Genomic DNA, 15,347 nt, shown 5'->3' on the forward strand with positions numbered 1-15,347 from the left:
AGCAACATGGGATACACTTTACTTATTTTCATTAAAATATTAAATACTGATCATTCATATCAAATACCCATAGATGACTAAAGGCCTGGTCACACCGCCTGAGCGTTGTTGGAGCGGTCGTGGAGCAGAGAAAAAAAATCATCACCGCTCTCTACCGTTCACCACTTTTGATTTTGATTTTTTTTTTTTTTTTTTTCGATTTTATCCCCAATTTTGTGAGCGAAATTTGACCCCCTCTCCCTACTGCTCCACGACCGCTCCAACAGCGCTCGGGCGGTGTGACCAGGCCTTTATATTCTGTATCCATGATGTGGTGTTGATATTTGAATTTGTCAAAGTATGTTACTCTCATTAAAAAATAATAAAAAAACTAAGTTACATGTGCCATAAGTGCACCAAACGACCTTGCATATTGTTCAGAATATACTGGCATCACAAGTGAAAAATGTGCCCAATAGATTCTCCCGAGGATGCTTTCATCGTGTGACAATGTTGGCATGTATCTTGCAAGTAATGAAAACAAAACATTGCAGTGCTGCATTATCAAAGCATTAGTGATGTTGTGCAGTGTGCTGTTTATTATTGAACCTGATCAGCATTTTAGTTCATGTATAAATCCTCATTGTTTTCATTGAAATGCTGATGTTTGAAAGATACTTCACATTTTGCACAATACATGCAGAATTTTATAAACAGCATATTTCTCTTTTAATGTGTATTTTATTTGATATTTTGAAGAGTTTGTTCTGTTCAATTTTCAATAACTATTAAAGCTTTTACCCCAATGTTTTCAGTTTTGCATGCCTGTGTGCAAATGATATTGAAATTTTCAATCAAATTTGGTGTTGGTCATGTTTTATGTTTCATAAAATGATTTGTTTTCTGTGGAGTTCCTTTTGATATTTATGGATTTGCTTGTAAACATAACATTCAACATGGTTTGATAAAACTCTATGCATATACCCCCATCACCCCTGCCCCCCCCCCAAAAAAAAAAACCCACATTCATGAATTGCAAAAGAGTATTATTATGAAGAAGCTTGGTATTTCCCAAACCTTGTTATGCAATTATATAAATACACACACAAGCTGAGGATTTCACAAATGCCAAAGATGTCTGTGGATAGAGCATCACTCTAAAAACACCAAGTATATCTTCAATATTTTGCTTCATTTTCACCTCACAAATTAAAATAAGATAAATTCAAAGTAAGCATTGAATCATTCAAGCATATAATCAGAATGATATTAAAGAACCACATGATAGCAGCAAAATAATCCAAAGAGAAAGTTATATCAAAAAGAAAATCTCAAATAACTTTTAAAACATCCTTGCCTATTTCCCTTTAAAATTCCATGCTGCTAAGATAAATATGCTTCATACTATCTGGTAATTGAAGTGTAAAGTGAAAAGCTTACCCCCTCCTGAATCCTTACACACCATGAATATCATAAACTATTATTTTATATATATGCCAATAAAAATATTAGTCATCACCATCATGATACCTCCATCATAAATCTAGGCACGTGAATGATGGTGGCAACCACAATATTCTACGCAACTTCTCTACCATCTCCCTTGGTTCCATGGATGACAAGAAGGGTGAAAGGTATTCTAAAGATGAAATCATCTATTATGTCATTGTTTGTTTGCATGGATGTTTGTTTTGTTTCAATGTTTCACAGTCACTAATTCATTTTGTTCTGCTCTGGAAAAAAAGATGGCATTTTGCTACAGCTTTCTCTCCTTTATATTAAGGTTGAGACTGCTGCAATGAAGATAAGAGAGAAGAAAAGTTGGTTCAATGATTTTCCGGAGCAGATCTACTATCTGATATAATAATTTTCCCCAAATTTTGTTTTCATCAACGATCATGCATGTGTGGCTTATCAGCAATTACATGCAATCATATGAATGAAGCAATACATTCAGATGTTCAATATATTAACCAGCACATAATCCCCCAAGGAATATAAAGTGTCAATATTTGATAATACAGTGTATGCAATACCATGATAAAGGTCACAAATAAAAAAATTCCCCATAAACCATATTTACATTCATAGTTATATGAACATTCTCCATTCCCCCCCCCTCTTTTACCCATAGTATCCCTTCCTGTTTGTACATTCCACATTTCCATTTGTTTCCCGTACTATAACTAGATTACAGTGGTACTCAAGAGATAGTGAACCCAACCACAAAATGAACATATTTAACATGTTCAAGTTCTACCATGTTTTAGACAATTCATTGTGAAGTCAGCTGATAAAATATTAGATTCAATAAAGTATGTTTCTCCAGGCTCATAGAACATTGATGTGTTGTTGACATACAACACTCAGTATGGAAGAATGCATTTTGTGGTGGGGTTTATTAAATTTTGAGCACAAACTTATTTATAAAATGTATATTTTGATTTTCTGAAGATGTCTATTTTTGCACCTAACATACATGTATGCATTTTCATCCTATTATGTAAGCAATATATATTCTTCAGATTCAATAATTCGCACATTTGCACATGATAATTTGTAACCAATTCTCATGTATTATTTGCTAAAGGAAAATCATCTCTGTTAATTACACTTTCATTTTGTATTTTGAGACAATGGGCTGGTCCAAAGTTAGTCCTATGTGACTTTTAAGATGTTATTAAAATCTACTACATAAATCCTTACAATTCAGAACTAATACATAATGAAATACAGTGATCAATGGATAAATTTGTGCCTATTCATAGATATGATTGTAATTTCACAACTATAATATTATTTGATCACTCATAGGCACGAGAAACATCATCACCACCACTCTGGTATCTTTAAGAACCTGTCTTCAATCAGCCTTACTGGACACGGTCAAACAAAGGTATTGAAAAGATCATTTTGACAATTTTTTTTAATAATTATTATTCCAGCTGAACTAATGTACATCACAACTAGTACAGCATTAATCAAGGATCTGAAGAGCATGATTATTAGACATAGATCTCTAGAAGTAGGTTTTTGCAGGTAAAATGTCAGCAGTATTAAGATAGTTTAATGATGTAGGTGATTGTTTATTTAAAAATTTCATAACTTTCTCATCAGTTTGATTTGATTTGATTTATTGTTTTCTTCTGCATCCATAACATTCATACAATACATTTTTCATAACATAATAAACATAATATGTTAGCATTTTTGGCATGAATCATAAATAAAGAGTACTAAAAAGATAATTCCAGGCAAAAATTATTAATTATATGATATCCTCAATTTGCAGGAGAAGGATTGTCATCATAAGCAGATTGCTTGAAAGAAATGACAATCCCTGATCTGATCTGATGCGATCTAATCAAGCCGAATGTTCATAAACACAAGCTTGTCTCTGTCCTGTCCTAAAGTCTCTTATTGATTTTTATCCTACCTCTACTGCAGCCGGAATCTGAAGTACGTATTCCCATGATCAGCATTGATGGCAAACCTAATACAAATGGCATGCCTAATGACAACCAGAATGCATCGTCAGGTGGATTCAACACCACACCCTCTTCAACCTCTCTCATGAAACTCGCCCATAAACTGGACAACAACAGGATTGAAGGCATCATGCGTAAGATCCCACAGGATGCAGAAGTAACCTCTGCCTTGGTAGGTGAGGTGGACTTCCTTCAGACCCCAGCTGTCTCATTTGTACGTCTTGCAGAAGGTGCTATCCTAGATAACTTCTCTGAAGTACCCATCCCTGTCAGGTTCCTCTTTGTCATGCTGGTACCAACCGATTCTGACATCAACTACCATGAACTTGGAAGATCTTTCTCCACGCTCATGTCCAATGATGTAAGTCTCATTTTTTCTCGTACATGGTTGTGCATTCAGAAATTAAGCTCATTTGGTGTTCTCTAATCAAACTTTCTTTTCTTTGTAGTAGTTTATTATATTGTAATGATCAATATCACAGTATCAGGTAGTGTTTTTTATTAGTGTAAGCTGCTGGATATACTGAAAACTTGATTGATGGATGGACAGGCGATTGTGTGAAAATAAGTACATTATCAGATCATTCTACTCTGTTCATGAATTCAATAGTGAAGACCATTTTACAGATGATAGAATCCCATAAAATGATTAACATGAAAGCATATGATATCCCTACAGCACTTCCATGAGACTGCATACCGTGCTGAATCAATGAGGGATCTACTAACAGCCATGAACACTTTCATTGATCACACCATTGTACTACCACCCGGTGACTGGGATAGGGAACTTCTTCTACCAGTACTACGAATGCAGAATGAGAAGATGAAGAAGTTGAGAGCTGAATCGATGGAAGATGATTATGATGGGGACTTGACGGTCGTTGATATCAGTAAGTATTCTTGGATTTATGATAAAGAGTACCTTTATTATTTTTTCATGAATTAATACATTAATCTAATTTGTTTTTGTAGTGTTTTATGCCTTTGAAGGCAGTGACGTGATACAGAAACTGAAGTGCTAATAATAACCTTCTGATTTCTTTTCATACCATTACTGCTGGTCATGGCCTACTTTAATACATTTTCCGATTTATATGGTTTTTGTCTCACCTGCGAAGCAGAGTGAGACTATAGGCGCCGCTTTTCCGACGGCGGCGGCGGCGGCGGCGTCAACATCAAATCTTAACCTGAGGTTAAGTTTTTGAAATGACGTCATAACTTAGAAAGTATATGGACCTAGTTAATAAAACTTGGCCATAAGGTTAATCAAGTATTATTGAACATCCTATTAGAGTTTCATGTCACATGACCAAGGTCAAAGGTCATTTAGGGTCAATGAACTTAGACCATGTTGGAGGGATCAACATCGAAATCTTAACCTGAGGTTAAGTTTTGGAAATGTCATCATAACTTAGAAAATATATGGACCTAGTTCATGAAACTTGGACATAAGGTTAATCAAGTATCACTGAACATCCTGCACGAGTTTCACGTCACATGACCAAGGTCAAAGGTCATTTAGGGTCAATGAACTTTGGCCGAATTGGGGATATCTGTTGAATTCCCATCATAACTTTGAAAGTTTATGGATCTGATTCATGAAACTTGGACATAATAGTAATCAAGCATCACTGAACATTTTGTGCAAGTTTCAGGTCTCATGATTAAGGTCAAAGGTCATTTAGGGTCAATGAACTTTGGCCGAATCAGGGGTATCTGTTGAATTACCATCATAACTTTGAAAGTTTATTGGTCTAGTTCATTAAACTTGGACATTAGAGTAATCAAGTATCTCTGAACATCCTGTGCACGTTTCAGGTCACATGACCAAGGTCAAAGGTCAATGAATTTTGGCCGAATTGGGTGTATCTGTTGAATTACCATCATAACTTTGAAAGTTTATGGATCTGATTCATGAAACTTGTACATAAGAGTAATCAAGTATTACTGAACATCCTGTGCGAGTTTCAGGTCACATGATCAAGGTCAAAGGTCATGTAAGGTCAATGAACTTTGGCCATGTTGGGGTTTTTTGTTGAATAATCATATCTCTGTAAGTTTATCGGTCTAGTTCATAAAAAGTGGACATAAGAGTAACCATGTATCACTGAACATCTTGTGCGAGTTAGAGTAGTATTCAAAGTCAGCACTGCTTCTATATTGAACCGCGTGATGCAGGTGAGACGGCCAGAGGCATTCCACTTGTCCTTCATTTAAATGCCTATATTTCTTGGAAATCTATAATTCTGATTTTCTACCAAGAGCCATCAGTGGTGCAGACAAAGAATCATCAAATATTGACTTTATCTGTTTTGATCTCTTGTGTCATAATGAAATTCACTTTGCAAACACATAGAGCTACCTGTTCCCACTAACTTGCAAACATGTAAGTTCTGTGACATTTACTCTTCTACCTGTTGTATATGTATATATCTACTCTGTCAAATTATATAGTCTTTGACCTTTCCGTCCTTTCCTGCTTTTCTTAGCTATTATTTATTTAGCATTTTGGTTCTGGATGATGTTTTAAAGCCACCCAGGATTTTTACCTACTTTAATTTATTCATGTGACCTCTTCCATCTTAACCCTTGGTTGATATTCTGGGGTGGTATTCTGAACATTGTCTTTTCTCAGAGACATGACAAAATTGGTATTCTGGTGGATGTCATAATTTTTGTCACAAAAATTGTCATAAATTTTGTGTCTTTAGAGCGCTCCAAAATCCGCAGCTTTAAATGCGTGTAATCCTTTTATAAAAGCAAAAGATATGACAAGAGTTATGACAGGGGGCAGCAGTCATTATTTTTGTCATATCTTTTAGTACCAAATATCCTGATACCCTGCCAACTGAATGTCAAGCATATGATATTATTTAGATTAGATTGTGGTATTAGTGTCACTCATCATCCATGACAATTTTCAGTTATATTTTCATGCTATAATTAGTTAAGCCCTTCATATTATTATCTCCTTATTCAGGGACTCAGTTTTATAATTATGAGGGGAGCAATAAATAGCTCTCCTAGATCTTTTAAGGAGAGCGGTAGAGGAGCACTGCAAAAAGCTCTTCTTCAACATACAAGGGGAGCTTTTTGTCCAATTAACAAAACAGATGGAGGAAATGTATGTATAAAGTTACAATCAACAACCAAAGGAAGTATTTGTAATTGTTTTACAATGTTTTGTAATTAGATTGTGTGTTATCAAAACCTGTTTGAGTTAGGTTTTGACTTTGGCTTAAAGTTAAGTCACTAACAATTTTTTTTTTCAGGGGCTCCATTTTAAATTTTTTTGGCAAATTTCGGGGGCTACTTTTTGCATTTCGGGGGCTCTTTTTAAATGCTACTTTTGTGTATTTTGAGGAATACCTGTTCACTTATTAATGAATTATTACTTTTTGTTTAATATTGTATGATTTTTTAAGTTATTTTTCATGCTTAGAATCTTGGATGTGGGTGTGTGGGTGAGTGCGTGTGTGTGTGACTGTGAGTTGGACTTGGATATACCTGTTCACTTATTAATGAATTATTACTTTTTGTTCAATATTGTATGATTTTTAAAGTTATTTTTCATGCTTAGAATCTTGGATGTGGGTGTGTGTGGGTGAGTGCGTGTGTGTGTGACTGTGAGTTGGACTTGGATATACCTGTTCACTTATTAATGAATTATTACTTTTTGTTCAATATTGTATGATTTTTAAAGTTATTTTTCATGCTTAGAATCTTGGATGTGTGTGTGTGGGTGATGTGGGTGTGTGTGGGTGAGTGCGTGTGTGTGTGACTGTGAGTTGGACTTGGATATAAATGAATTCAATATCTAATTTCTACTCCATCTATTCCAGTACAATACCCTGTACTCAGCCATGTACATGTAATAAAGGCCCACATCCCCTAACTTCCTGAAGTTCTTTGAAAACGCAGATCTCCATGAAAATTTCATTTCTCTATTGGGGAGTCTAAATTCGGTGAGAATGTATTCATTAAGAACTTAAATATACATGACAATGAAGAAATCATCAAACTTTATTGGCAGTTTTGAATAATATTCATGAAATATAAACTCTGTCTGAAACAGAAAATCACCATCATTGAGGCCTTTACTGAGTGAATTGTCCCCCAGAGCTCTGGCAGAGACAGAGCTCTAACTGGCTAGCTAGTAAAAGCGCCAATGCGTGAGCCTGCCGCCAGCCTTGTAAAATAGATGGAGCTTTGTTTGATGATTTATTGTCTGATATAATACCTCATCCCCTAGAAAAAGAAAATAAATTATTTTTTCAGTTGTAATTAATAAATAAGGTAACTTATTTTGGAAGTTAAGCCGTTTTGAAAAGCAAAGCCGAATGACAACTCACCAATGCTAGGTTACAAGTCTCAGGGATTTATTTCCTGTGTAATTCGAATTATTTAATCACAGAATCGTGATATCTGTAGGGGAAACATGTGCATTCGAAATTGCACATGGTGGTAGTCATAATGGACCCCTATACATGCAACTGTTTCCCGAACGTTGCATTGATTTTTTTTTCGTACTTGGTACCATAGGTATGGAAATACGTGGTACAGAAAAAATAACGCAACGTCGGAATTTGAAACTGTGCTACTCGCTATTTTTAAGGATTATTCATGACTTTGAGTGTTGGATTTTGGATGATTTTTAAATGGTAAGCGGAGCTCGAGCATATTGAGTTGTTATTCACTCGGCAATAAGCATGATTTTGAGGGCGACTTTAGGCATTTCCGCGCAGGTCAACGATCGCGAGGCGCGCTATTAATCGCGCTACCAAAAATGGATTAAGGCGCGCATGTAGCGCGCGATCGCTCTCGCGCGCCTTAAAATCGAATCCCTGATTATTTTTCTCTGTTTTCCTTCTTTCTCTACTTCTGCTCTAAAATCCTTCAAAGCTTGGTGTCTCTCTTTGTAATTACGCGCGTCAATATACGCGTAGTTGCGCAATGCCAGCAACTGTATTGGGGATACGCCCTACCTGCCACGGGGACTTCCTATTGGCTAGAAGGGCTCCCACTGGGAACTAACGATGATTTTGATTGGTTTGCTTCCAAAAAATGGGCGGGAACTTAGAGAGATATGACAGGGAAAGACAATGTTCGGAATACTGATTTGTGACAATCATAGCGATGTCACATCTCGGAGAGAAATGACAAAATTTATGACAAAAGTTATGACAGTGTTCCAGACTACCACCCCTGTATTTTAGACTTTTCTAGTTGGTAAAATGATGCTAGATGGAGCTTTCTTTTCATATAACAAGCATGAATGTGCATATCAATGTAGTGATGTCACAGTCTATGGTTACAAATAAGAATTTCTTGCATCTTGCATGTAATAATGGGTTTAATAGAGTTGAGGGCTTGTATTATGTGTAAGCAAACATATTTGCAGTCCAAAATTCTTCTACACTGTTTGGATATGTTTAGAGCCCGTTTCTATTGGATGAATGGCTGTGAAACCATATTTACTCTTTATGGAATGTTCATGTTTTTAAACAGTTAAACAGTGATTCTCCCATTACTGTTTTAATGTATATACTCCCTGACCTAGCATCAAATTGTTCTTCATATGTTTGTCATATAGTGAAATCATCATTTGGTAGAAATCACTTTTTTCATGCCTGATCAGTCTAAGAATGAATGTTGTATACCGGTACCATCTGTGTCTTATTCTATCTTTATAGGATGTTAATATTATACATGATTTTTTTTAAAGAAATGTAGTATTATCAATTAAAATAAATTTTGTATTCTGTTTCCAGTTAACTTCCCTTCCTCCCCTATTTCTGTCCCTAATAGTGGATTCCCTTTTGTATACATGTATACACGTTCTGCTCCCCTTCAGTTACCAACTGTCCCATTCTCTTTTACCTTTCTATTGCACATACTGATTACCTTGTACTCCACTCATTAGTTAGATAATATTTAATAGACTCAAGTGAAATACAGTACTTCATAATATTGGACAAGTTTGGACCAATATTGCATGACTCGGTGGTGATGCGATGTTTGCCTTTAATGAGTTATTTATTTTCTTGTATTTGAGTTATAATAATTGTCAACTTTAATGATCATCATTCATTAAGCATGCAATATGTCATGATATAGGCCTATAGAGAATTTATCAGATTTCAGTACTTTGTGCAATATTGTATGCTCTGATTTTTGCACATAGAAATTCTGCAAACAAAAATATGCATTTTTTTTATGCACTGCTGAAATACCCTATACAGATTTATATTGTCTAGTCATTTTCTTTACCAGCTTCCAAGAAACGTTACCCAAGGTTCCCTGATCCTCTGAAGAGGACAGGTAAGATCTTTGGAGGTTTGATCAATGATGTCAGACGTCGTTATCCTCACTATTGGTCTGATATCAAGGATGCATTCAACCTTCAGTGTATCGCTGCTTTCTTCTTTATCTTCTTCGCTGCCCTTTCTCCAGCCATCACTTTTGGAGGTTTGTTAGGTGAGAAGCATCTTTTAATTTCATGAAATCATAATATATTCTTTCAATGAAGGAGGAATGTCAGTTCTCACCCCTTCAGCTTCATGTCATATAAGTGATGCTGCCTTGTGAACAGAGCTACTCATATAATATTGTCAGACTCACTGATCAATTCTGTTTTGTATGACTTGGTTATGTATTAATATTTCTTTAGATTGAAATATATAATAATGCTCAAATATAGAATACTGAAGAACTTTCTGGGATGTAGTCAAATAAACATGCTCTGAATGCATCCTCTTATATCTACATATATTTGCTTCTTTCCTTGGGGACACCAATCATTGCTTGTGCCATTCCATTATCCATTAATTAAAAACATGAAATTACAATATTTAGTTAGTTGAACATGCTATGATAATTATGGATTATTTTTTTCTTAAAGGATGGACTCATTGAAATTCCAAATGGTCATTATCTTGAAATTTAATGTACTTCCAAATGTTTATTTTTTCCTTTAGCTGACAAGACAGAGAACTGGGTTGGTGTATCTGAGACCATCATTGCCACAGCAATCAATGGATGTATCTTTGCTTTGTTCTCTGCTCAGCCCTTGACTATCGTTGGTGTGACTGGCCCTATTCTTGTCTTTGAAGAAAACCTGTATTCGGTGAGTTTGAAACTATGTCATAATATTCTGATAAGAACTTGAAACTGTCTTCATCGTATTACTGTTGTGTAATAAAAGGATTGTCAGGGTTTTTTTCACAAAGTAAAATGTATTTTGCCATTTTATCCTCATCGGCATCAAATTTTCATCATTTTTTTTTAGGTTTGCTGAAACACTTGATAAGAATATACATTTAATTTACTATATTTTTTATCTTTTCTTACCAAAATAGTTCTGTAGTGACCGCAACATTGAGTACCTACCGTTCCGTGTTTGGGTCGGTATCTGGCTCTTTGTCATCATCACTGTCATGGTTGCATTCGAAGGGAGTGTTCTGGTTCAATACTTCACACGCTTTACTGAAGAGATCTTTGCGTTCCTCATCGGTCTCATCTTTATCTATGAAGTGTTTGCCAAGCTGTATAAGGTGAGTCTTTAGACACATATTCATTGCAGATGAAAATTAAACCTTTTTCATATATTTTCTGTTAAACTGAAACAGACAGTAAGCATGCCTTGAGGATTTCTACACAATTGCCGCACCATCAACACTGAGTATAGAGAAGACTTCAATGAAATATCACAGATATTCTATTTCAATCTTTTGATACAGCCAACAAAGTGAAAATTCATATGGTAGACTGGACTGGAATATCTATAGAGATTCTCTAAATATGTCTCATTGTATCAAGAGCACATACTCTTTTGTCTAAATATGCTTTTTAGCATTCCATTAGTTTAACTCTCTAGATGATATTGTTCTTGCCCTCAATGTATGGTACCCTGTTCATATCAATGTTCTTCAAAGGAAAGATGTTGACTTTGTATGTTCTTCCAAGTTTTGTTTCCTTGCTTGCAGAATGAAGAAAATTCTGTTACCTAAATGTAATTAATTGCTGTTGGACCTTGAATAAGATGTTATTCCTTTCACCAGATTATCACAGTTTTTAAACCCATCCTTGAACAAGCATCAATCTTGAAATTAAAAAATAGATTATAATGTTCCTCACTTAATTTGTGAAAATTTTCAAAACAAAAATATGATTTCTAAATAGATCATTTTAACATGTCACATATCAACGCTGTCAACAGTATTTTATCATTATTCATGAGATGATTGTACTGGTTTGATTACTCCTCCTCAGATCTTCAAAGCCCATCCTCTCCTGGAAGACTACTGTTTTATCCCTGGTACTGATGAATTTATGAACTATACCGAGGTCTGGACCAATTCTTATACAGAATACACCAATGAGAATGGAACTGTCCTCTATAATCTTTCTGCTCCTGGCAACATGACAGGTAATATGACAGGTAAATGATAGCTTGATTATAAGAAAATTATTCTTTATTTCAAAATATGTCATTGAAAGTATGAAGAGGCAATTGCATGAATTTGCAGTTGATATTTACCTAACACATTACTATGATTTATTTTGATGCTATCCAATGTGTTCATATCATTTATTCAGTTATGGGTGATTGTTCTTCAAGCAAGAAGGTGATTGAGGGTCAACCAAACACTGCTCTCCTCTCTACCATTCTAACCCTTGGAACATTCTTCTTGGCTTTCTTCCTTCGTAAATTCAGACAGGGACGTTTCCTCGGGAGGAGTGTAAGTGATCACAGTTTCCTACTCTTCTCTTTTTCCTACTCTTCTCTTTTATTCAGCATTTTCTACTTGATGTATTTTGTTTGTGTGATTGTATTACAAAATTTCAAAGAAAAAAATGAGAGAAAGAAAAAGATGAAAAAAACAAGAATTTTTTTGTGTGTCTTTCTGTTTATTAGATGAGTTAAGAGTATGATTTCTTTTGTACTTTAAATGCATACATAACCTATCAGTACTCATGCTGTTAAAATGTTCATCTAAATTGAGTAGGGTATTTTTGCTTTGCGGAGTGAATGTGATATTTGAAATTATCTTTATATTGTTATTGGTATATTATTTTTTTCCAGGCAAGTTGATGTTATATTAATAAAATTGGAAAATAATCTGTCTTTTTTTCCAGGCAAGAAAAATGATTGGTGACTTTGGAATTCCCATTTCTATTCTGGTCTTTGTGATGGTTGACTTCTTTGTCAAGCCTACATACACACAGGTACAAATAAAGTTTGAAAACGTCAGCTAAGTCGTATAAAAGAACAAGTTTTTTCTACTTGTTCATCATCAGTAGTTCATGACAGCACATCATTTCAGCCATTTCAGTTTGGTTTGGAGATAAGTGTCTGTATGATAATTTAGATGTTTGCATATCATATGTTTGTAGAATTAACTATATCATTCCAATTGAGACTATTCCTGAAAAGAAATATAAATTGGTTTGTAGAAAAGAGGCCAGCAGACAAGAATTCTTTTTGAAGCTAATCTAAACAAAGATGCAGTCAAACGAGTGCATGGCTAGCATATTAGAATGCAACAATTATCTGTCACCATTAGCTTTTGTTCTGCTTGTAACATTTTAGGACAGTAATCAAGTTAGGATTGGACTTCGCAATTGAGCCTTGCTTTTAGTTAGAAATGTCATTTTCACCCACACTTTGAAAACTGCTTTATGCATATATTAATCAGTTGTTTCAGACCACATTCCCTCAAGCATAAAATTTAGTGTGATCCCTTTCTTATCTTGTAGAAACTTGATGTTCCTGATGGTCTGAAGCCATCTGATGTCTGCAAACGTGGTTGGTTTGTTAACCCTCTTGGTATCAACAAGCCTCTTGGTATCGGTCTCATGTTTGCTGCTTGCATCCCCGCTCTTCTTGCTTTCATTCTCATGTACATGGAAACACTCATCACTGGGTATGTTTACCAAGTCATTGTTCTTTTCCTATTTTTTTTATGATTTGTTTTCTTTTGGCAAACCAGACACTCTTGGTAAATTCCTTTCATCGATTTTATGATGGGGTGTACAAAAAAATAAACTTGCAATTGCATTTATTTTATTATTCTCATATATAGGGTTACGTTTTTCCCAAAAGAAATTTTTATGGCTTTACTATAATATGAGTTGAGGAACCAATTAAGTGGATCTAGGCTCTTATGAACCAATAAAGTGGATCTAAGCTCTTTTTGTGATTTTTTTTTAAATGTCTTACTAGCCCTTATATAAACATATATAAACATCACATATGATATGTCCTCAGTATCTTGATAATACAATTTCACTCATGTTTTAATACCTGCAATTGCAAGATTTTTGAGGCATTCATTGGAATGTATCATACATAGATGAATTTATTCTCATTGATGCCTGTAATACTTTGTAAAGGGTAACAATGCTGACATAAACTCATCATTTTGTTTGCAGACTGATCATTAATAAGAAGGATAACAAGATGAAGAAGGGTTCTGGATACCATTTGGACACCTTCCTCATTGGTTGTATGGCTGTTTGGAATGGTCTGCTAGGATTACCTCTGGTATGGGCTGCTACTGTCAGGTCAGTCACCCACATTGGGGCTCTCTCTGTCTTCAGCAAGTCACATGCTCCAGGAGAAAAACCAAAGCTTATTAAAGTCCTGGAACAGAGGCTCACCGCTCTATTCATCCATGTTGTTATTGGTAAGAATGCTCTTGATGCTAGATGAATGGAAGGATATATTAGGTAGTTAACATGGAAGTTCAACTTCTAGAAATTTGTGACTGTTGCGTTAAAGGCATAATGGTAGCACAATCGTGTAAATTGGATCTCCCTTTTAAATGTTCTTTTGAGATATGTCATTGAAATATGTCCAGTGATATGCAGTGGGGCTTGTTTTGTCTTGAATAAAACGCTAATTTGTGTAGTTTTTTCGCAGAATAATGTGTGTCTAATATGAAATTTTGAAAATAATTACAAAAACTTCAAGCAGTGGACAGATGCTGCTTTATGGATAACCATTTAGACCTACTGCACCTTTGTTGAGGATATTGATATGCTTGTACTTGAATACTTGTTTCTCTTTGACATCCATACAGGTGCATCCATTGCCATCTCTCCCCTCCTTCGTCAAGTTCCTCTAGCTGTTCTCTTTGGTGTGTTCCTCTACATGGGTGTTACCTCACTCAATGGTATCCAGATGGTTGAGCGAGCCAGTCTTCTATTCATGCCTGTCAAACATCATCCAGATACACGCTATGTTAGGGAGGTAGGTACCCATCACAGTCCTTGTTTTGTCAAACACTTTATTGATTGCTCCTTGCCAAGCAGATTAATTGCTTTAAGAAAATGGGTGGAGATTCATATTGCATTGTTTATGAGGTGAGGTAGAGATGAAACTAGTGTGTGCTCGTTGGGTTGATCCATCAAACCCATTCTTTGATCATTGTGAAGAGGGAAATGGGTGGGTGGATGACAATAAAACAATTTATTGACTCAGCAATGGAAGGAAAGTGGTACATATTAGAGAAGCTGTTAAGCACGCATCTCATTTAATTTTAAAGAAAGAACACAAAGGATTGGAAGGGGGGATGTGATTGCGAAAGGACCAGATCATTAATTCAAGGATAAAGAGATTGCAAAAGTGAATTTGGTTTTGGTTCAGTAAGTGATAAAATAGTGATGAATTTTGTTCATCAGGGGAAGACTTGGTTTCAAAATGTAGTATGGAGTTTTCATAAGTTAGATGAATACTATGAATAAATTGTGTCTGTAAAATGGAAATTAAAGTTAATTTTTGATAAGTTTTTCATTAAGTATTTACAAAAAGTTACGTTATTTTGTGAACCATCATAGTTTGAGTTTTGAATGTAGATACGTTTTATCATAAAG

General features: G+C 35.1%; 1 protein-coding gene across 4 annotated transcripts in view; it reads left to right on the forward strand.

The window, feature by feature from the left end:
- The window catches only part of LOC121429533 (band 3 anion transport protein-like), a 35,940-nt gene that overhangs the window by 19,379 nt on the left and 1,214 nt on the right, over positions 1–15,347 (forward strand). For 2 of the 4 annotated variants that reach the window (XM_041626593.1, XM_041626600.1), the window contains exons 10-22: positions 1,527–1,613; positions 2,794–2,875; positions 3,427–3,828; positions 4,147–4,360; positions 9,744–9,947; positions 10,448–10,596; positions 10,829–11,023; positions 11,742–11,910; positions 12,069–12,211; positions 12,609–12,698; positions 13,230–13,396; positions 13,905–14,158; positions 14,555–14,724. In XM_041626593.1, the coding sequence (XP_041482527.1) occupies positions 1,527–1,613; positions 2,794–2,875; positions 3,427–3,828; positions 4,147–4,360; positions 9,744–9,947; positions 10,448–10,596; positions 10,829–11,023; positions 11,742–11,910; positions 12,069–12,211; positions 12,609–12,698; positions 13,230–13,396; positions 13,905–14,158; positions 14,555–14,724 (2,326 nt within the window). The remainder of the gene's footprint in view (positions 1–1,526; positions 1,614–2,793; positions 2,876–3,426; positions 3,829–4,146; positions 4,361–9,743; positions 9,948–10,447; positions 10,597–10,828; positions 11,024–11,741; positions 11,911–12,068; positions 12,212–12,608; positions 12,699–13,229; positions 13,397–13,904; positions 14,159–14,554; positions 14,725–15,347) is intronic. The other 2 variants (XM_041626610.1, XM_041626618.1) reach the window with 2 other exon arrangements.

Source organism: Lytechinus variegatus, chromosome 1 (genome assembly GCF_018143015.1).
Source record: "Lytechinus variegatus isolate NC3 chromosome 1, Lvar_3.0, whole genome shotgun sequence".
Taxonomy (NCBI): domain Eukaryota; kingdom Metazoa; phylum Echinodermata; class Echinoidea; order Temnopleuroida; family Toxopneustidae; genus Lytechinus; species Lytechinus variegatus.